The sequence below is a fragment of the Sinohyriopsis cumingii genome, chromosome 19 (genome assembly GCF_028554795.1).
Source record: "Sinohyriopsis cumingii isolate HCF-2022 chromosome 19, ASM2855479v2, whole genome shotgun sequence".
NCBI lineage: Eukaryota > Metazoa > Mollusca > Bivalvia > Unionida > Unionidae > Sinohyriopsis > Sinohyriopsis cumingii.
In genome coordinates, this window is record NC_142979.1 from 49,755,874 (window position 1) to 49,779,384 (window position 23,511).

Below are 23,511 nucleotides of genomic sequence, written 5' to 3' on the forward strand. Positions count from 1 at the left end.
TGTTCAAGAGCAAATTCCTTGACCAATGTTCATGGATGACATGTGCTTAAGAGAGAAAAAAATATGCAGATTATGGGGTCGAAAAGTTAGAGGTCATGGTCATAGCAAGTCGATTACAAACATGGTTATTGCACATTAGGTGTAGTTTAAGACTTTGTACCCTAACCAGAGATTGAAGTCACTGTTACCAAATGGTCATTAATCTCCAAATTCAACCATACCTTATTAGTGACTATTAAACACTGAGTGGGCATATAATAACTCATTCTTGGTACTCTTGTTTCAATATGATATCAAGCTGTCCAATTGGTCAGGTCCTTCTGAAGTCACATTTTGATGTTTTGTATGAAATTGTGACCTAAAGGACATAATCTGTCAAGCTGCAAGTGCAGTCTAAATAGAATATGTGTAGAATTCATGAGTAATCACTTTGGCTGACTCCCCCTTTCTTAAAGAGTGGAAGCTATCCATACAGCTGTCAAAAGGTTGGCCAAAAACACCAGCTTGTGTGATAATTCTTAGAGAAATGCTGAATGTGCCTTTTAAAGATGTCAAGGTCAATAAACACTGATAAAATTGGGAAGTAAAACCTTAACTGGATGAATTGAAATATAAAAAGTCTAACTAACCCAGATAATTCTTTCAAAAAGAAAGTTTAGCAGGAGTTTTTTAAATGAAGTTTACAGCCTCTCCCACCCCCTCTCGTTTCACATATCAGAAGTACAATTAATTAATCAGTTTGAGCTTTATGCAGTCATTTGATTTGTCATTTCATCAGGTAACTCCGGTTTGATATTTTTAAATTTGCTTTTTTCTTCTTCTTGAAAGAAATTATTTTTTATTGATAGTACACATTCAACTCCCTTCCCTTTTTTTTGTCTTAAAAGTGGCTTGATAATGATAATTTTATACTGAGTATGTTTATTACTTCCCTTTTTATTTAGGACAGAATATAATGGCAACAATCTTTTTCTCCCTCTTTGTATATATTTGTGCCATCCTGCTAGGTACATGTCATTTTCATGAACCATATACTGAACTTTGTCTAAACAGTATTTAATTAACAAAATTACCATATGAGAATGGTCTCTTATACTGCTATCTGGTAATGTGTACTTCTCAAGTCAACAGTTGAAGGATAAAAAAGGAAATAAGATTTGTCATTTTAATTCCTGAAATTTTTCCAACAAATGATACCCTCTATTTCCAGCCTCCAACATGGACACATTTTTCTATTCCCACATACAGCAGCTGTAATACAGTTGCGGTGTTATTGCACTTAAGATTCCTTATAGGAAAGCTTGTTATTGGAATTGTGATTTTCCATGTAAACCCTCTGAAACACAGCCTATTTAATTAGAAAAACTATATATGTGGCATTTAGTCTCAAAACTTGTGACATGATACAGCCATCCACAGAAGTCTACAGTATCTAAAAGTCAGGAACAGTTAAGCATTTAGCCTTGAAACTTGTGACTCCCAAAGTCATGAATAATGTGGCATTTAGTCTCCAAACATTAGTCTCCAAACATCAGGAACAGTGCAGCATTTAGCCTTAAAACTTGTGACAGGATAAATTGCCTCCAAAAGTCAGGACTGAATGTACATTGCATTCATCCAATTTAAGAAATAAGGATCTCTTGCCAAAGATGTTAATTACAATGACTTCCTTTATTTTCATAGGATATCAATGTTCATGGTTTTGGGTAAAATTACATCTCCATCTGTACTTTAATTCACTGTTTGGAAACAACTTCTGTGGTTACCACAGAATAATTGTTATGTGTTTAATATATGGTTGATAGCGACCTTAAAATCCATGAATACTGTTTCCCCACAAAAACAGTGAATTCACTGCAGTACCATAGTACATAAAGTTTTAGAATACTACATGATATGTCTGTTACAAGGAGCTTCTGAGTCTAACACTGGACTCTTTCATTTCCTTCTTAAAAGTATCTTCAAACCGATAATTCTGGGAAACTGTAAAGTAGTTCATCCAGTCATCACTTTCCCCTGAAAATATGAAATAAGTAATAATCAAAGTATCAATATTAATTGTGAATGCAAGCCAAATATGTTGATTAGGATTGAAAAAATGAAATTAAATTAAAAATTTAAATAAATTGATGTACAAATGTCTTCATATAGAAAATAATATTGGCCTGCCTGCCTGCCTGTTGATTTGTTGGGTTGTGTAGGGTAAACCTGCAATTTTAACTGTTAATTGGAAAATTAAAAAGTAATTTGTTCCTCTCTTTTTTTCTTCTGTCAGACAAGGTGGAATGATCAAAGTATACAGTTAAAATCTGTTTGTCTGTTGAAGTTTACATGGAACAATACTAGTGTATGTCTCAAATGTCAACTTTCAGACAATGGAGATTTGATAGCTTGCACTTTAAAATAAAGTAGTGCATCGAAAACTTGAAATGCTGCAGGTCAAAACGTTAAGCTCACATAACCATAAGGTCAAAAAGCTTAATGTATGTTCATGTGTCTGGCATGTGTTGTGCAATGTCCATAAACAGCTCTCATTTTGAATTTCTGAACAACCACTATGCCAATTTCAACCAAACTTGGCAAAGGGTATCCTGGCATGATGAGCTTTCAAGTCTGTACCATTGATGTCAATTCACCATGAAATAGGGCTACTTTTATTACATGTAGAAAAACCTTTAAATAATTTCTTCTTGCCCCCCACTCCCGAATTTAACTAATTTAACAGAAGCCTCCTGGCATGAAAACCTTTTAACTGTTTGGAAAGAATTGGAAAGAAAGCACCCTGTCCGAAAAGCTTTTCATTTTGTACAAAATCAACTAATCTGCCATCAATGTTGCTTCCATTCTGTAAATATAGAAAATCATTTCCACATCCTCTGAATAACCAGCAAGACTGAATTTGACCAAAAGTTTGACAGTATACCAACATAATAGGCTTTTAAATTTTGTAAAATGATGCTGATTCACCATCAAATATGGCCACTATTATGAAAAATGGACAGAGCTTTTACATCTTAAAAACCACTTATTAACAGAATTGGACCAAAGGACCAAATGAGATCGAGGCCTTTTTCTGCCCCATTTTTATGGGGAAAAAGGTTCTTTTTTATTTTTATGTTAGTCAATATACAAATCAAACTGTTTTACACACATCTGTTTAAAGACCTTTTTTTATTACAAAAGCAATAACAAAAACAACACAACAACTGTTGAACATGGGTAGGTGTAATGGATATAGTAGAATACATGCTCAGTAACTCCAAATCAGATATAAGCAGAATTACAGAACTGTTATGAGTACAGAAATATAACTGCAGCCACTTCCCATTTCTTTATTTTATTCCCAACAGCAGTTCTGCAAAAAGAAACTAATTCAGATTGCCTTGAACAGTCTTACTGATGGATAGAGTTCCCATCTGCTGTTATAAACACACCACCATTTGTTTACGTTAACCTAGTGGTTAAGATTATTTACTTTAACAATAAAGTAAATTCCTTTGAAAGTTTTGCATTGATAAAACAATAAAATCCAAGAGTTCCAAATATCCTTACTTATCAGTGTCAGCAACAAGTGTCCTGTCACATTATTGTCCCCTGATGTGATTACCATTATTGCAATTTTTACATGCATAAAAAACTTTTTTTTCTGACAAAAACAAAACTAAATTCAGAATAAAACCCTTTTGGACAGAATCAGGTACTTTTCATCGATAAGTCTACAATTTCAGGACTCTTAATGATCTGTGCAAACCCTGCTTACCTTTTCTGAAGAAAGGGTATGACTGTCCTTCAAAGAAAGCTCCTATCTTCTTTTCTCCAAGTTTCCCCTTGGAGCTTTTTAAATTCAGGATATTTGTTGCCTTGGCAACAGAGGCATAATATTCATTATCTTTGGATAGCCCTAAAAATGTCCCCATCTTAGCAATCTCATTCACAGGATCCTAAATTAACAAAAATACATGTAATAAATAAATTAGTTACCTAGCTATAGTGAAAAATCACTCAGTCATGGCTTACCAGTTGTTTATGTCAGTGTACCTTACCTGATTCTCATATTCTGGTGACACTGATCTTGCAGAGAGTAAATATTCTCAAAATTTCTTTGCAAATTGAGATTTTGCATCATTTTACTTATGAATTCAGACAGTATCAAACAATTTTTTTTTGTCAAAAGCTGAGATAGTGGAAAGGACTCAAAAATGCTTTTAGCTTTATCATTTTCATAACTCATGCAATAAAGCATCTATCTAATAAAAAATTACATTGTTTCCATAACTGCATTTGTGAGAATTTAATCAATTTTTCATCCATGAGCAAGTAGTATTAAAATTTTCATTCTGCAAAAGCAGTTTTGCATTTATTGCAACCCCATCTCTTATATTTTTCTGAAGTCTGAATATACCTCCCCGTTTGTTGTATCCCTCCTACCTATTTAAAAAATGAAAAGCACAAATGAGATAAAAGATGCACAGAACTTAAGTCAGTTCATTTATTGATTTATAATTTCAAACCTGATTATGCCCATGGGGACCATAACACTGTTTTCATCTGCGTGTTTCACTCCAAATGGAAGTTTTCAGTGTAAAAGACAACCATGCTCACCAGTCCTTTCCAGTTCCTTGACAAGTCCATTTTCAGTGAAGGGTGTATACACAACTACACAATGCTGTATGTACATAGAAGGAAACTACTATGTTCTCTGCTTCCAATATTTACAAAGTCAAATCAAGCAAAAGGAAAAGAATGACAACAATACAATTTCCCTTTCATGTGGATTTAATAAGCAGTGTAATTTCTCTATTCATGTGTGCAAAGAGATATAACTAAACTCTCAACATTATGGTAATTTACAGAATTATCTGCCAGTTACTGAATAGGATAACTATGTTATAATGTTGTCTGAGGAAAAGAGACTTACACATAACGTATGCAATATGGCGACGTGTTAGTATGGAAAGTCCGTTAAGCAGGAAAGGCAAAGAGGATCCAATTGTTAGGGCCACTCTGGTCACAGTCAGGTTAGAAATTATAAATCAGTGAACAAATTGACTATATTCTGTGCACTTTTTATCACATTCAAGTTTTCCATTACTGAAATTGGTAGGAGGGTACAAACATACAGGGAGGTATAGTCAGACTATAAATATTTGTAACTTTACACCGCTTTACAATGCGAATGAAATTCAAAACAAAACAAAATGGGATTTATAAATGTTAGACTCAGTGTGTCTAAGTCAACTGATAACACACACTGAATAAAACATAAATGGTTCCAATCGGGCATGATATAGAGAAATATCGATTTATTTAACACCCATCTTGAATTCAAAATGAAATGAGTATGCAATATTAAATATTAGATGATATTAAAACCTTTGTCTTACTTTTAATTAGGGTCTTACACTAAGATGTGGGAGCCCTATAAGAACGACCTTTTTAATAGATCTGTCTCTCAATACCTTTTGTAAACAACGATGCTTAGCAACCTTTTACCAAACTTCAGTGTCAGTTTGCGGGTTAACTACTTTATGCACAGATGTGTCACTGAATGACTGGAACCCTGTAATACTTACATGCATAGTTGATTTATAAGGGCAGCAGCTATATAGGAGCCAGGAACCTGGCTACAGACTTAAAGGTCTTGTCATATCCTTTCCTATCTTCACATGGAAGTGGCTTGTACCCAGGATAGCTCAGGAACCACTAGGCATATCCTGATGCAATTTGACAAGAATACACTCTTTCTACAAGCCGATGTGCCTTTTGGGGAATTCATCGCTGTCATTACATGGGCCTTGTTGATCTAATTTAAATTTTGCACTGGAGGTTGACTTTTTGATCCCCATCACATTTTATTGTTGTTTATTATGCCAACTATCTCTTCATTTCAGTTTGTACACAGTTATGCCCCTTTATTACACTGTGTATGAACATGGGCCTTTTATGTTTCTATCACTCATTCTTGATCTTTTTTTGTAATATGCAAAACACAATATGGGGATAATAAAAGGTCTGATGTGTACATTATATAAATGTTCCTAATATGTTAGAGAATTAAACTTTACAATTTAAAAGAAATCCTTGTCACTCTAAGGAATCATTATCAAATGAAAATATTTAACTGGTCCTATGTGGTGTATTTTTAACCTTTGCTCATAGAAAGAGCCATACATACATGACATAAGCAAAGGTTTATAACTCTATTGCTATACACACACACACAAACACACACACATTATATATATATATATATATATATATATATATATATATATATATATATATATATATATATATATACCAAGCAAGCAAAGTGTATCCATGCATATATGGCTTGAGCACAGTGCACTATAGCACATAAAGACAAAAAAAGGGCCTTAAATAAATATAAACACACCAAAAATTCTATCTACTTCCAGCAATATAAAGATAAAGAAAAAGCACTAAAACAAACTATAAAAACTGCTAAAATTAATCTATGGCAAACCTTTTGCTCTAAACTGAGTCTAAAATCAAACTCAAAACAAATATGGGACAAGATAAAAGCCATAAAAGGAAAAGCAACTACCTCAGCCCCAAAAATTAAAAATGCCATAACAAATAAAGATAAGGCAGACCTCCTAGCAAAGCATTTTTCAAACATGAGTAGCAACAATAATCACACCAGAAACTTCCAAGAACACAAAAAACTAATGGAGGGAACCCAACCTCAAATGTTTCAAGACCAAGGAACAAAAGAATCTCACCTAAATAGCGACATCACAGTACATGAATGGGAGATAGCCCTACGATCCAAAAACGAAACATCCCCTGGTAAGGATCAGTTAGGTTACATTATCTACAAAAAACTACCTATCAATATAACAATAGCCATGATCAAACTCTTTAACAGGATATGGGATAAAGGCCAACTACCCACCAAATGGAAACAGGCCATAATAATACCAATCCCCAAGCTAGGTAAAGATCCCAACAACATAAATTCGTACCGACCCATCTCCCTTACAAACAATATTTGCAAAATAATGGAGACAATAATCGCAAATAGGTTAAAACACCACCTAAAAACCAATAACCTGCTCTCCATAAATCAATGTGGCTTTCGGAACAAACGGTCCACCACTGACCAACTTCTCAGATTGGAAACAGACATCAAACTCGCTTTTAACGCACATAGGAAAACTTATCGCAACCTCATATTTTTTTAGGCCTAGAAAAAGTGTTCAACCTAGTATGGACCAATGGACTAATGGCCAAATTAAACCAATTTGGAATAACTGGACGCTTGTTCAACTGGATTGGCAATTTCCTCACAGGCAGGAAAATTACCACAAGAATAGGCAACACCCATTCGGAAGAATTTTCACTTGAAAATGGAACACCGCAAGGCAGTGTAATAAGTCCCTTACTATTTAACCTAATGGTAAACAACCTTGACCTCAATGCAGCCTCCGCAAAAATAAACTTGTCACAATTTGCAGATGATAGTGGCATATGGAGGAATGGAAATCCTGCCAATAACACAGTAGTTAAAGAAATCCAGCAGAGCCTAGACAACATAGGGAGAGGGGCGGACAAATGGGGTTTCAAAATATCTCATGAAAAAACTGTGGCAATCATATTCACCCCCAAACGAAATAACAACCTAGTCTATCCAAATTTCTATATACAAAAACAATTAATCAAATACGTAACAGCAGTAAAATTTCTAGAAATGTTCTTTGACCACCACCTCACATGGAAACAGCACATTGAACAACTCACCCAGAATTGTAACAAAGATCTCAATTTACTCAGGAACATCACAGGGACTGATTGGGGATCCAACCAGGAAACCCTCCTCACGATATATAAAACCCTAATTAGATCAAAACTGGATTACGGTTGCCAAGCATATAACTCGGCTAAGCAACCTGTACTACAAAAACTTGACACTATCCAGAGAAAAGCCTTACTATTATAAACAGGAACACTCCCCTCAACATCATCAGAAGAACTACAAACACTAAGAGGAGAACTACCCTTAAAATTACGTAGGCAAGAACTGCTCCTCCGATACTCCATTCGATTAGATACCCACCCAGACAACCATCCCACCAAAATAGCTATAAATAAGTGTAAAGTTGTCTTCAAACCCAAAATCATACCCACCACACCAAGTGGCAAAGTAATCCTTGAACTAAGAGAAAAGATATCTCTACTAAAAAAACAGGTACAAACAATACAGACCAGAACAAATCACCATGGTTACAAAAACCACCAAGGATTAACACTGAAGCTACCAAATTAGGCAATAAAGAAGGACAAGAAAACTTACTAAAACCTGTACTGGTAAATGAAATCAACCAAAAATACCCAGACTATGTTAAGATATATACCGATTGATCAAAAACAAACAACCCACCAAGAACAGCAGCAACAATAGTCATCCCTGAATTCAATATACAAACGGGATCCAGATTACCTGACTATGGCTCCATTTACACCACTGAATTCTGGGCTATACCTGAATCACTACAATGGATCAAAGACAACCAAATACCTAAAGCAGTCATTATAAGCGATTCCCTAAGCATTATCACATCGATCCAAAATCGCAATACACACTCTAGGGAACAATTCCTCGACAGAGCATGCCAATTAATAGACGATATCACCACAGCACATCAATTAGTCGAGCTCATGTGGATACCATCGCACACTGGAATCTCTGGCAACGAAACAGCAGACAAAGTTGCAAAAACCAAACTAGGAGATCAAAACTCTATCAAGCTTAACTATAGCTCTACAGAAGCACTAAGCTTCGCGCAAACATATATAGACCAAACATGGCAAGATTTTTGGAACTCCTCCACAAAAGGTAAAAAGCACCATGAAACCCAAAAAACTGTAGATAGGAACATACAGCTACCTAAGGGTACATATTTAGAATAGAAAACCATCAACAGGATAATAACTGGAAAAACTAAACTAGTAAGCAGTTTTGGAAGGTTTATAGGCCCCAAACCAGCAACCATTAACTGCTTTAACTGCCACACCACCGAAGATCTACACCACGTATTCAATATATGCCCAAAATATCAACCCGCTCGGAAAATATTTATCAAAAACCAAAAAAGAGATTGGATCACCACACACATACCCAGAGTTACTTATGGACTCTAATAAAAATAAACAATCAGCATATAAAAATATAAATCAATTCATAGACTCAGCAGGACTTAGAAACAAAATATAATTACTATCCCCACAAAACCAAAAGATCCAGTAACTAGCTAAATAAATTTAGAAGCCACCACATAAAAACCCATAACATATCATTCAATTTTATAAAAGTATTAATAAATAATTCACTTATGAAGCACCTATAAAAACTAAGGAAACCGCAAAATAGGATGTCCTAGATGTCCTTAACGAACCGTGTAATCGGCTAGGACTCCGGTCTCTTGCTAAATAAAGTATAAATAACACTCAATCTCTAAAAACATTAATTAATAAATAACTTAAAGAGGCAATATCTAAAAACTTATAAATAACATAACGTAGAAAGCACACCCTAAACACCTCGACTAGTAATACCATAATAACCTTGAAAATCTCTCTTCATACATGATTTCTACGAAGAACCTCTATAAACAGCATAGAACATTCCCCCCCTTTTAGAACATTTTGAAGAAGAAAAAAAATTGAAAAAAAATAAAATCGCAAGAGACACCAGGCAAATGCAACAAGAAACCAGCGATGTAAAGCAAGCAGGACCGTTCCCGAGCTCTCCTTCCCACTAATGACAGCCAACCATTCAACTGTAAGGGACCTTTATGGACCCACAGATTGAGGCCAAACTATTAGGGTTCCTTGAATCCATAAAAGCCTGGGGGAGGTGGCACCATTCCCTTCCCCAGGAACAACTAGCAGGCTGCGGTACAGTCAGAAAAAAAGTGGCACATGCACAATTGTGCACATGCCACTATAATTAAACTCAACAACAACAACAACAAAGGTTTCAAGTTCTATTGTTATACACATATATAACAAGCAAGCAAAGTGTATCCATGCATATATCGCTTGGGCAAAGGTTTCTAGTTCTATTGTTATACACATATATAACAAGCAAGCAAAGTGTATCCTAGCATATATCGCTTGGGCAAAGGTTTCTAGTTCTATTGTTATACACATATATAACAAGCAAGCAAAGTGTATCCATGCATATATCGCTTGGGCAAAGGTTTCTAGTTCTATTGTTATACACATATATAACAAGCAAGCAAAGTGTATCCATGCATATATTGCTTGGGCAAAGGCTTCTAGTTCTATTGTTATACACAGGTGTAAAATACTAAAATTTATCAGTGAATTTTTTTTCCTATTTTTTTTATTCTATATGATCACATGTGAAAAATATAATTTTTGCACATGTAAAAATACAAAATTTCCCATCATTACATGAAATGGTTGATTCTGTGTGCTAGTAGAAGCAATATTTGCAGCAAGAGAAACAAGGACTTTGTGATCGTGAGCAATAAATGGAAACTGCAGTACCCCTGAGGCAATGAAATAAGTTTTGACAGAAGATATCTTCATCAACGTTTGCTTTTGTACAAAGTTGTCCCTTTTACTTGCTTAACAATAGTGTGAAAAACCCGGTCTGTTGCATTCCTCAATCAGACTTGATTTTGTGGTCCGATAAGATAAAATGTGATTTACTGCAAAAGGTAAGTTTATCCCAAATCAACAATTCTCGTGAATCACTGACTTTTTTTTTATAATTCACCAATAAATGCAACTGAAACTCAAGTGAACACACATGGGTGGGGGGGGGGGGCAGAAGAGTGAATTAAATCTTTATAGCTTTGATTAAGAAAGTGCCAGAATATTGGTTTATATACAAAACTTAACCAGACATAGAAAAGGATAACAAAATTATATGGTAGGGCATGAAAGTAAACAATCATGTAGGCACTCTAAAATCTAAAACTTTATAAGTATTTCAGATTCAAATATCAACTTATACAGTTGATATGCATGGTTTGGCTATCAATTTAAACTTTACCCTTTTCAAGTCTTCGTAATGTACTACATGTATTGTGTTGGAATACCCTGTCTTGATGAACTTCTCCCAACTTTTGGTATGATCAAACCATGAATTATGGGCAACTGAAAAAAATAAAAATGTAAATATCTGGTGAAAGTTAACACTATGAAACAAATTACGTCTCAGTCAACCTGAATAAAGACATGATACAAGAAAGAAGAAGATCAGAATAGCATAAACATAAAAACGAGATGACTTGTTAAACAGATTTACACGCTTATAAGTAGAGTCCAACTGCAAACTGTACAGACCCAGATCTGCCACTGCATAATACGTTGGCAGATCTGGGTTTATGCAGTTTGCTGGAGTAATCAGTAGAGCAAACAACACAGACCCTAATCTGCTTTCACATTATCCAATGGCATTTCAGGTTCTATGTTGTCTACAGTTGGTCTCAATGTATAAGTGAGTACATATGGTATCTAATTCTGTGGTTTTGAGTTTGATATTGAGTTTCATGGTCAAAATATTTTCAGAATGTGAGGCCCAGGTCAACACTTTTCGAAGGCAGGAAAACATTATACACCAGCAACAACTTTATTGGTAGCTATGATAAAATTTTCACTTAAAATCAAAGCAAAACTAAGTACTAATTAAGATCCTCACATTTTGAATTCTGACAAAAGCCCCATTTACATGCATGCCTTTATAATATTTCACGATTTCACAAGAAATGAGAGTGTCTCAACTCTTTATCAAATAATCAAAACAAAATATAGGATAAAAAAGAAATAAACTTATTTCTCAGTGATTTTCCAAAACAGTTAAAAAAAATATATAAATTGAAATTATAAAAAAATCACTGATATAAAATCCAATCAGGTCACTGACATCTGGATATAAAATAAAGCGATCAAATTTCATTTTGATCAAATTTCATTTGCCTACTTCAAGTGGTTTGGGCTTAATTGTGCTAGCAAGGATTTTATGATTAAAAATATCCAAGTAAAAAAAAAAATTTAAAAATGTGTACAAACTTGAAAAATTGCTGTAATGGCCTGAAAATCTAATGATGTTATCAACTTATGAACACAATGTGCTATTGAAATCTGTATACTTTGAGTATTTTCTTGTGCAATCTTACTAACAATCTTCTCGTGACTTAAGTACATTTATAGGTAGCATCAAACCATGAAGCATTGGGATAAAAATAAGTATTTTACTGCTAGGTATATGAATTTAACAAAATTAAACAAATTCTTCAAACTGTTAATGACAATGACCACAACTGAACAATTACTCTGGTATATGTATTTTTCTGCTAACACAAAAGTGATATCTACTTATTGCTCTCTGCTACACACCTTGTCCCCTGAGAAAAAGATGTAAGAAATCCTCCCATGTTCCAGAAAATTGTCCCATTTTAATTTTCTGGTAATGCTCGTAATAGGCCACAGCAACTGCTCGTGGATCTCGAAGGATCAAAATCAGTTTACATCCATATTTCTTTACACTATCTGGCAACATCTGTGCAGGTATGTGGGTTGTAAGTGTCCTTGGAGATCTCTGAGCTTCTATTTGCAATGCGGGAACAAAATCTATCAAACTACCCTCCATTAAATGAGAGCTAGGTGTTACATCTTCTCTTCGAAGCATTGTCACAATTTCCCACACCCAATGTAAGCCTATAAAAACATAACACAAGAAAGTGAATACAATTTTACATGCTGAATAAAAGAATGATTAAAAATTCATTTTCTATGTATCAATTTCCTGTAATTACTACGCAAACAATAAATGAGAAACACTACTCATGGATGGTGTTTGTTTTAGGGCATCAATTTTGCTTTATAAAAATCCATTAACCTAATCATTAGAAACAATTGCCTTTTATTTCCTAACACATATGTAGCAGAAAACTCACAAGTTATTTAATTAGCAATTATCATTTAGTCATCTTGAAAATGACAATATGCATCAAAACAAACTAGATGACTTTTATGAGTTGGGAAGCTCAGCACATTCGCTGGATCAAAAGTCTGCCAAGCAGTTTCATTGGCCAGCATAACGATTAGCAATTCAATGCCTGTGGATGGGTGAGGACTTGAAAGTCAGCAACTCCTATATACTTACTAAAATGTAACTAACAAAAACTTAAAATAAATACTTATTATCTATTTCTCAAAACTTGCTCAAAATAGTAAGCATTCACATTATCATGCCTACAAAAGGGAATGAGTGACCCTGACATTCACTAAAAGATGGAAGCAACAGACTTTAACAGTTTATCATGAAATAGTAGACTGACAGATGAATGAAATCATGAGCATTTATGCAAGTGTTCTGAGCATAAACTTACAGAACATACAGCATTATGTACTGAACATGTCTCTCCCACTGATTCTTTTCAACGTGCCTTCAGGCAAGACACCTTCCAAACCTGAGCTTTCACAAGCCAAATTTGAGCACGTCCAGGGCATTGGGCAATGGAAATTGTCTGGCCCTGTACTTGTTCTTCTTTAAAATCAAAAGCAAATAGCTTAAATATCTGGCTATTACAAAGCAATATGCAGCAACAAACCTATGGCTACACTATTTTCAGTGTTATATATGGTATGTACTGGCAGCCTTCCTTAAGACGTGTAGCACTTTCGACAGAGCAACGTAAAAACGATCATCTTCTACCAGCTATATCGTCATTGTTAGATGAACCACCAATATTACAATTTATGCTGAAATAAAGTTCATTTCTTGCTCTTTTTAACTGTTTGTTTGGTTTGTTGATAAAAGTAAGAGAATGAACAGTAATTTTCATTTAAAAAAAAACACAGTTTCATTGTTGGGCACGATTCGGTCAGCTGAGCGCCTCACAGTGAAAGCAAGAAATATTGCCTTCGCTAGGGAAATTCCATTTAAACTCCGAAGTCACCGGGTCAACACCTAAAAATAGCACCACATGGTAGAGCAGCGAACGGTCTTTGCTTTCATATAAGTTTGAAATATGCATGTTTAAATTAACTTTTCTTGGTAAGCATTCAAAAAATAGGTTCATTTTCCCGGCTAAATATCTCGGCCATTTTTAAAAATTGATATATGATACCTATATGCGCTGGAAAGCCCAATTTTCTCTGAATTTAATGATATGCATGGCTTCCAGATCTTATTAAAGGCAGCCAATCGCAAGCGTGTAAACCGCAAGGTCATATTCAAATATCTCGAGTCACGCCCTGTGAGGTGATTCCGAATGAAATGGCTGACCTCTCATCGACAGGTGGTCCAGATTTTGGTCTCGTTTGTGAGAAATTGCAAAGCACATTGGTAAGTATTGTTTTTCTTGCTTTTCCAAACATTCATGAATATTTTTATGCATTTCTTTTATTTTAATTTTAATGGATTAAATAAGATACTCTTCGATAAAATGCGTGTATACTGCGACAGGAAGTTCACAATTACCGTATTTTAACCTATCTTGCATTCCGAGACTGCGAGAGTGATTTAATTTTAATAAATAGTAACTACCTATATTGATTCGATGAATTAGTAAAATGAGTGAATAATTAATCATTCTGTTCATAAATATTTTGTTTTTTTGCTCATTTTCTCACAGTTATTGGACGTTTATAAACCGGAAGTAGGTTTCTGTTACGATGTATTTCTTCGTTCTGTTGTTTTCATCCCAATATTTTTCTTGGTCGAAGTTTCGTTGTTATTTTTAGTTGGTCTCTCTGGGAAATCAACACTTTTATACTGTTATCATACACAAATAGTAATTAATCTCTGTATGTCTGTCTGTTTCTTTGCTATAAAAATAAATAAAAAACACATTTCCATCCTCCCAATCTAGCAATCAATCATTCAATGTCATGATTTGGTATTATGTATAAATATATCAAAACGTTTTTTGGTAAAGTAAAATAAAACAAAATATGCTCACAAAGTTAAACATTTAAAATTCTACCACCTGAATATCTCAATCTAGAATATACACAAAAAAAATATTAAAAGTTTGATAATTTTTGTTTGCAATGTTTAAGTTTCAAACTGTGGAAGAAAAAAAATCAGTTTCCCAAATCTTGCACTGATAAAGGTCTTATAAATTAATAACTGTGCTGTTTTGCACTTTTACAGAGAATGAAGAATTCCACCGTATGTCTACATGGTTGATTAAAAAGGGCAAAGGAGAAAAATAGCCCTTGAGCATCAAGAGCAAGACGTCATCACCTTCAAGTTTTTTGATCCAGCTCCATCAGCTTAAAAGTAAATTTCCGGTCACTTCTAATCAAATTAAAGAACTTTTTGAAAAGATTTGCTCAGCCTCATGTCAAGATGATTTTAGGCATACAAATTTGCAGAAGGAGATGCATCATGCGCTGACAGCTGCTGCAGAAGCAAATTTAGAATCAATTTCTGAATCAGATGTTTTGTTGTTTCTTAAAGATTTCCTGCAGTATTTGTTTTATTGAGATTTTGATATTATGCAAAGCTGACTGGGGATTTTCCAAACAGACACGACATTTTGATATTGAATTTGTTATATAACATGAATTTTTATATTTCAATAAAATTTTGTTATTGGTTGTGCAGATTTTACTTTTTTGTGTGGTTGTATGTTGACGTCATGTAAGTTCTGCCCAGGGGGTAGGGAGATGTTTTTTTTTAAATTCTTTTAAATCCACGGAATATAGAATCATTAGATAGATTACAGCAATCTGAACACAATACACCTTAAATTTTAAAAATTGATAAATAAATGGCCAAGATATTGAATTTTTAATATTTGCGGCTGTATTTGCCGCTGACCAGTTTAGTGAAGATCGTTAATTTGGGGGGTCTGCTACATTGTTATTTCTGATAACTGAGTTCCCAAAAAAATTGAGCAATGTCTCTGTATAGAATGTAAGAGATCTGGAAAGTTCCAGACTTAAACTGCAATTAGTTTCGATAATATCAACTACTTAATTTGGCCATTTATGCAATTTGACAAATTTGAAGAAAATCTCTGCATTTTATGGAGAATATTTTTACCCATAACTTTTGAACCAGACGAGGTAGACATGTAATCTTTGTTTTGTTCTTTTAGTTTTATAAAGATCTATCTATTGGTTATAAAATCCACACAGAATTTCTAAGTTGAAATTTTGGCTGCCAGTACATATATATGGGTAGATATAAAATGTATATGTAACTCAGTAAGTAATAAAAATGTGTAAGTAGATTTATTCTCATACCTCACCTGATTTTGGATAGGAACAAATAAGGACATCATCTGACAGTGCCTTAAATAATTCAATGTCTATAATCCTCTGTTCAGGACCTGAGACATTTTCCATGAAGTAATATCCTTCCACATCATTCACCGTAATTTCTCCACCCTTTGGCCCTATGAACGTCCTCTTCCTTACTGTATTTGTGGAATTGTTGAAGTTCATGACTGAATGTCAAAAAGACGTATCTGATAATAAAAAAAACATGTGCAGGACATTGAATATAAATTATGCTGTAAATTAAAATATTTTAGCATCATTAATTTTTCATGAATACAGTTGATTCTTCATGCTAATCATAGCATTAAATATTCACTGCTTTATCAAATTATGTTTGGCAAGAAATATTTAAGCAGATATAGTTTTCTTGCCAAATTAAATCTACTACATTTTTGTGCTTCCTAAGATTGTGTGGTTTGCAAACATGTTGCCATAGTGTAAATTAAATGTATACTGAAACATTTTTAAATTAATTGGTATGTATTGGCTGCAGGCTGATCATAAAAATACACCTGATAGTTCATTCTGTCTCTTCTTCTTCTTCCAATAATGTGCTGGGTTCCTCTGGAACATACTCACACATGGTATGAATTATGTACATGTATGTGGTGGGAGGTCCAAATGCAGCTTAAAACAGGTTAAAAATGTCCTTAGTCTGGAGCTAAGCAATCCCCATACAAACCCCTGCTCTGAAAGCATTGATGGAACTGGCATTGACTAGAGTGGCTAGTAAGAAGTTCCACAGGTGGATTCCTGATGGGAAGAAGGAGTCTTGGTATGCATTGACTCCGGTGAAGGGGATGATAAATCTGCATAAATGTCTTCTACTATCTGTTGGAGGTATGATGCTGTTTAAATTACATGCTCTATATGACTGTCATTGAATTGTGTATCTTGGCTGCATGGTTTGTAATCTCTCTCTATATTATCAGTTTAACCTGTTTAGTTTGCCTTTTTTTTTTATAACCGTGTATGTCCTTTTAGTTTTTGCCACAGCTAAGACCGGAAAAGGAAGTAATGTCCATAAAGGCTGACTGGGTTAGGATAGGTTTAATCAACAGGTGCTGTTTTGATGGTGTAATGAGTATCTTTTTCATACACTGTGTTTGCAGGTGCTATCATAAATGTATTATCTTAAATATTAAATATTACATTAGTCCTACTATGTAAGACATAGCACATGCTGTTTTTGTTTTAGTGCTATAAATATCATGTGCCGTTTATATTGCTTTTATGTTGGTTATTGTTTTGTCTTGTCTCAATATTTGTAAAACATGTTGGTTATACTAAAAACATTGTTTGATACTACTACTACTACTACTACTACTCAAGTCACGTAATAATATAAATGGAAGTAACTTTATGTATGTAACATAGTATATACAATAGTCACAATTGCGAAACCCACTGAGGCAAAAAAAAAAAAAGCAAGCAAAACTCACGCAAATGACATTGTCATTGTTTAAATTATTAATTAATAAATGACAACTATATCATTTTGTTTGTCATTTATATGTAAGAGATTCAATTTATTACCATAACGTCGGATGTGTATTCAGAATTTCAGTTGGCCTAACCTATTTTCGATGCAAATTTTCCCGTAACGGGTCAAAAAGGGCCGGTACCGAAAAGGACCGGGTTAAAAAGGCCTGGTCCATAGAGGCCAGTAACGGGTCAGAAAGGACCTGGACGTAAAAGGCCCGGGCTAAAAAGCAATGTTTAAAAGACTGATTAATAATAAGAAGAAGAAGAAAAAGAAGAAGACAGCTTTTCTACAATACACATATCTATTCACTTCTAAGTCAATGCCATTTTTACATATATTGCTAAAACACTGAGCTGCAAAAACTGAAGCACTGGCCAGTGAGGATGAACACCAAAACTAAAATAAAGCACTGATAGCAAACAGCAGACCTTTACAGATTACACGGATTGTAGTACCGATATCTGGAAAGAATCGCGATCGCATTGTACTTTTCACACTCCCTTTACTTGTTTTCTCTCGCAGATTTATTTAATATGTTAGGAAACTTTGATAATCACAATAAGACGCGAATACAAGTCTCTACAATCACAACTCTTTCCCATGCCTCCAGTCTCAACAAAGCTTGATGTTTGATACGATTTTAACAGTTTTTGTAGCGATTACTGAGACACTCCTGACTGATCTGTAAACTTCAGGTGTACGGTACTCGTGCCTCTTTCTTCTCTTCACTCATAACATTTTATTCATCATCATTTATACTTTTTTCCATTAATTTATCTATTAGTGAACTTTCCTTATTTTACATTTTCTGATATTTTCAATATCATCAATGTGAATAATTAATTTATTTTTCAAAATTATTGTGACTTTATCTAAGGATTAAGAGTAGTTAAGTGGGGCACATTAGGGACAATGGGACTTAGCATTAAAAAGACCCCTGGGTCAGATTAGGGACAATGGAAATTTAACATGGAGAGAAATCGTGGGTCACTTTAGGGACAATGGGAATTTAACATAGAGTTTGGGTCTGTCTAGGGACAAGGGAAATTAACATGGGGAATAGAGTTTGGGCTTTTGGGATTTTTTTTTTTTTTTTTTTAAATTTTTTTAAATTTAAATTTAAATTTAAATTTTAAAAAAGGGTAGGCAATGGAAAGGCTATCTCTTTTCGAGAAATATGGCTGGCCCTGAAAAGGGCCTTTGGGTTTTCTTCTTCTTCTGCTTCTAATTTCTTCTTTTTCTCCACCAAGTTCTTATTTTATCTCCAACACTCTTTCTCTTCTTCTCTTTCTTTTTCTCCTGCTCTTCTTTCTTCTTCTTCTCTTCCTCCTCTTCTTTCTTCCTCTTCTCATTTTCTTCTTCTTTTTCAATCTTTTCGTTCCATTTGCTTATTCTTATTCTTTCCTCTTCATCCTCCTTCTCCTCCTTTATCTCTTTCATGACACCACTAATCTTGTCCTTTACCTTTTTTAAGTTATTAATTTCCATCTTTACACGATGGGGACTATAGGAATAATGGTCTTCAACCAGTCTTATCAACATCTGCTCCATCATTCCTAAGTTGTCTAAAACGTCTTGTAATGTTTGTATTTTGTCCATTTGGTTAGAAGCCATCTTCTTTTTTTATTCTTTGCAGAATGGTTTGAACGACGAATACTGTGGGTTCTTATACTTAAAGCGCGTACGTGAAGGAAAACATCCCCCTAAAACGTAAAATTGATCTTACCTAGATCATGACCAAACAACGCGCGAACGTGAAGGAAAACATCCCCCTACTTTTTCATTTCATATAATAAAACCCAAACTATACTTTCTCATTTCATATAATAAAAACCCAAACTATACTCTCCACATACGCTAAGAAACAATAAACAAAATCCATAATCTACTATCCACACAATCTTACGTGAGCGCTTACAAAACCCAAACTATACTCTTCACATACGCAAAGAACAATAAACAAATCCATAATCTACTATTCACACAATCGTACGTGAGCGGGTACAAACACAAACACACAAACACAAACACACAAACACATACGCTAAGAAACAATAAACAAATCCATAATCTACTATCCACACAATCGTACGTGAGCGGGTACAAACACAAACACACAAACACAAACACATACGCTAAGAAACAATAAACAAATCCATAATCTACTATTCACACAATCGTACGTGAGCGGGTACAAACACAAACACACAAACACAAACACATACGCTAAGAAACAATAAACAAATCCATAATCTACTATTCACACACTCGTACGTGAGCGGGTACAAACACAAACACACAAACACATACCCTCACACTATCTTAAAAAAGAGTTAGTGTTTATATTCACACTACTCTACCTACACATTGGCAAATTGATGGTTATTTCTTTTCTAGAGTATTGGGTAGCCCTGAAAAGGGCTGTTTTTTTGGAACTTCATGGACACCTGGTTAATGGTGGCACCTTCCAGGCCTGGCGCCACATACACATCTTATCCCCCAGTTACTTTTTACTTTTTTGGGGGAGAGAGCAGAGGCAGGATATGTCGCTTCAGAATCCCAATTTTCGCTCTCTGGGATTCTGAAATTTATTCTTCTTCTCTTCTTTTCCTTCTCCTCCTCCTCTTCTTTGTTTCTTCTCTCCTCCTCTTTGTATCTTCTTTCCTCTTCTTCTTTATATCTTCTCTCCTCCTCTTCTTTTTTTCTTCTTTCCTCCTCCTCTCTTATCCTTCCCGCCTCCACAATGGCTTCCGCGGCCAGTTCATTCAACAGGCGCCTGGCATATTCCAGATGCACATGAAGTTCCAACAGTTTAGACAGTCTCGTGTTCATTTTTGGTGTTGATCAATCAACAAGGGTAGCTAGACTGCCCAGCGAGTTTCAATTTATAGTGAAAGCGCGGACGTGAAGGAAAACATCCCCCTAAAAAAACATAAAATTGATGTTACCTACATCATGACCAAAAACAACAACGCGCGGACCTAAAAGAAACACTCACTCACTTTTTTATGCTACCCATCACTATTTTAAATTTTTTTATAAATCACTTCATTAGACTATCCACATACGCAAAGCAATCCAATCTAACTCCAAATATACACCTCAAACACCAAAAAAACATAATTTTAATCTACTATTCATACCAACTTACTTAAGCACTTACTAACACACAAACACATACCCTCACATTTTTTAAAAAAGAGTTAGTGTTTATTTTCACACTACTCTACCTACACACATTGGCAAATCGATCGTTATTTCTTTTCTAGAGTATTGGGGTAGCCCTGAAAAGGGCTGGTTTTTTTTGTTTGCTATGGCATTCTTTTTTAGTTTCTAAGAATGCGATGTCCTCTGAGGATAGACTTTCTGGCGATAGGTCTGCTTCTTCGGAAAGAAAAGAAGAACTCTTTGGTGTCGATACGGCAATCGACAAAGCCTCTGTCAGGTTCAGGTTGCTGCTGCTGCTGCTCTTGTTGTTGTTGTTGCTGCTGTCTCTGAAGTCTGTACTTCTCTGTCCATTCTTCTTTTTCCCTGTTCATTTCTTCTCTGAAGAGCTCTTCTATCAGGTCTTCAGTGATTTTTAACATTCTCACATTCTCTATTTCTTCTAGCTTCGGTATCAGACTGTGTCTGACCCTATGCAAATTCACGTAGGCTTCGTTGAGTTTAGCTAGTTTGGAGCACATCTTCTTAGGAGGATGAGTCGACAATGGATGGTTAGACTGGAAACAACCCGGTTCTTAAAGTTAAAGCGCGGACGTGAAGGAAAACATCCCCCACACGGTTTTTGAGTCGCAACGTTTAGTGAGTGTCATGAGAGGGATAGTAAGAAATGAAAGAGCATCAATCCAACATTCTTATAGCTAAACAAAAGACAAAGGCATTTTTTTCAAAACACAACATTTTTTATTCAAAAATCACTTAACACTAAACAACAACTCTAACATTTTTAACAATAATCCAACAATATAACATCAAACAATTTTTTTCAAAACACAACATTTTTTATTCAAAAATCACTTAACACTAAACAACAACTCTAACATTTTTAACAATAATCCAACAATATATCATCAAACAATTTTTTCAAAACACAACATTTTTTATTCAAAAATCACTTAACACTAAACAACAACGAACTCTAACATTTTTTAACAACAATGTAACACTAAAAGTTTCTCCACTAGGTAAAGAGGGATAACAGTCTTCCATGGTTTCTAGTAATCTAGGATGACTTCTCTCAAACTGTTGATTTCTATGGTATTATCGAATTCTGCATACAGGATGACGTTCACCGTTTCATCAGGGTCTCGGTCTTTAAACTGAATTTCCACACGAATCTGGCCGGATTTTATAGGGTGGAAATGTCCCTCGTCGCTGCCTTGGTCTGGAGTGAAATCGAAAGCCCACAAAGCGTAGCCTCCTGCATAATCCTCGTACGTAATACCGTGACTGGTATTGGTTCCTAACTGTCCGGTGGCTTCGTACAAGGACAAGTACGATCTCAAGTAATTCTTCTTTTTAAAGTCAGGTTCGAAAGGTCGGGTACACAAGGTCTTGCCATCGCGACTGACTTCGATTTTGGACACGCCAAAGTGTTGAAAGTAGAAAGGATTTTTTTCGGCAGCTCCGTTGAAGGCTGTATTCTCGACGATACCAACGATCAAACGTTTGGGTAACTGTCCTTGGAACAGATGATCTTCGATCATGGATCGCTGTCCCTTGGGAATGGTGAAGGTTTTCACTTCCACGCGTCGTATGGGATACTTGGCGGTCGTTCTGCTCAACGTCTGACTGGTGTCGTTTCCCACTTTAGGTAACACTTCCACACGGCGTACGTAGAGTCTGGCTTCTAGGATTTTGGTTTTGTAATTGTCACTATCAGCCATCAAATGGAAAGCGGCACTGCTACGATTCAGTCTCAGGCGGACATCCACCCCGTTCAGCAAATACTTTTCTTGCAACCACATGTCCAAATGCAAACGATCCATCAGTTCTAAACTTGTGTCGGCTCCCGTGATTCTCTTTCTTCGTTCTACAAATCCATCATTGTTGTCTTTCTTTTCATCAGTTTCCAATATTTCAAACTTGGTAGGTTCGTCAGCTTCCCATACCACACAGGCATTGAGATGAGTGTTCTTGGCATCTATTCCGTACGTCAAGAGATTTTCCAGGTAGGCACGATAAGGGTAAGTATCCATGCTGCTACTGACCAGTTTGTTATTCAAATACAAGTCCACTCCACTGAACAAGGAATGCATGAAATTGTTGACGGGAGCTACTGCTTCATCGTCTATAGCACCTCCAGTCTTATCTAGAATTTTGACTTTCAGGTACAAGTAACTGCTATTCAGATCGATGTAATCTTCGGGCTGTCCTTTGATTTCAAACTCGATGGGAGCGGAATCGGTCAGTGAGGAGACGGGGTGAAATTCCACCCACTGGGATTCTTGCATCGTCATCATCGTGGGGGGCATGGCAAACAGATCCAGTTCCGACTTGGAACAAGCGCAAGATTCTCGGTGCATCATTTTTTTGTCTCTTTTCTCAATAATCGAAAACGTCTAAGTCTCGAACGGTTCTTCTTTTCTTGGCCTTTCTAGCTTGAAGTCTGGTGAAAGGGTGTTTTCTTCGTCGTCTCTTTCTGCCTTGTCCTTGCTGAATGCCTGACTCGGTAGCGTGCAGGGCATTTATAGGTGTTTCTCGTTGGCCTAAAATGTCTTTGCCCG

The 23,511-nt window shown here is 35.3% G+C and overlaps 1 protein-coding gene and 1 long non-coding RNA gene across 10 annotated transcripts; one reads left to right on the plus strand and one right to left on the minus strand.

Moving 5' to 3' along the window:
* Positions 1-1,151: 1,151 nt before the first annotated feature.
* On the minus strand, positions 1,152-18,251 carry LOC149775680 (sulfotransferase 1 family member D1-like). 9 transcript variants are annotated; one of them, XM_089944508.1, is made up of 6 exons: positions 18,211-18,251; positions 16,266-16,484; positions 12,397-12,717; positions 11,051-11,154; positions 3,761-3,941; positions 1,152-2,016 (listed from the first exon to the last, which is right to left on the minus strand). In XM_089944508.1, the coding sequence occupies exons 2-6, from the start codon at positions 16,459-16,461 to the stop codon at positions 1,904-1,906; spliced, it is 915 nt and encodes a 304-aa protein (XP_089800634.1). In that variant the 5' UTR covers positions 16,462-16,484; positions 18,211-18,251; the 3' UTR covers positions 1,152-1,903. The 9 variants fall into 9 exon arrangements, with proteins under 9 accessions (XP_089800634.1, XP_089800631.1, XP_089800629.1 ...); XM_089944505.1 differs by lacking the exon at positions 18,211-18,251 and adding an exon at positions 16,979-17,318; XM_089944503.1 differs by lacking the exon at positions 18,211-18,251 and adding an exon at positions 16,876-17,318.
* Positions 14,222-15,609, plus strand: LOC149775681 (uncharacterized). The gene is made up of 2 exons (XR_016416628.1): positions 14,222-14,350; positions 15,161-15,609. It is a non-coding gene; the product is annotated as an uncharacterized LOC149775681 (long non-coding RNA).
* Positions 18,252-23,511: the final 5,260 nt, after the last annotated feature.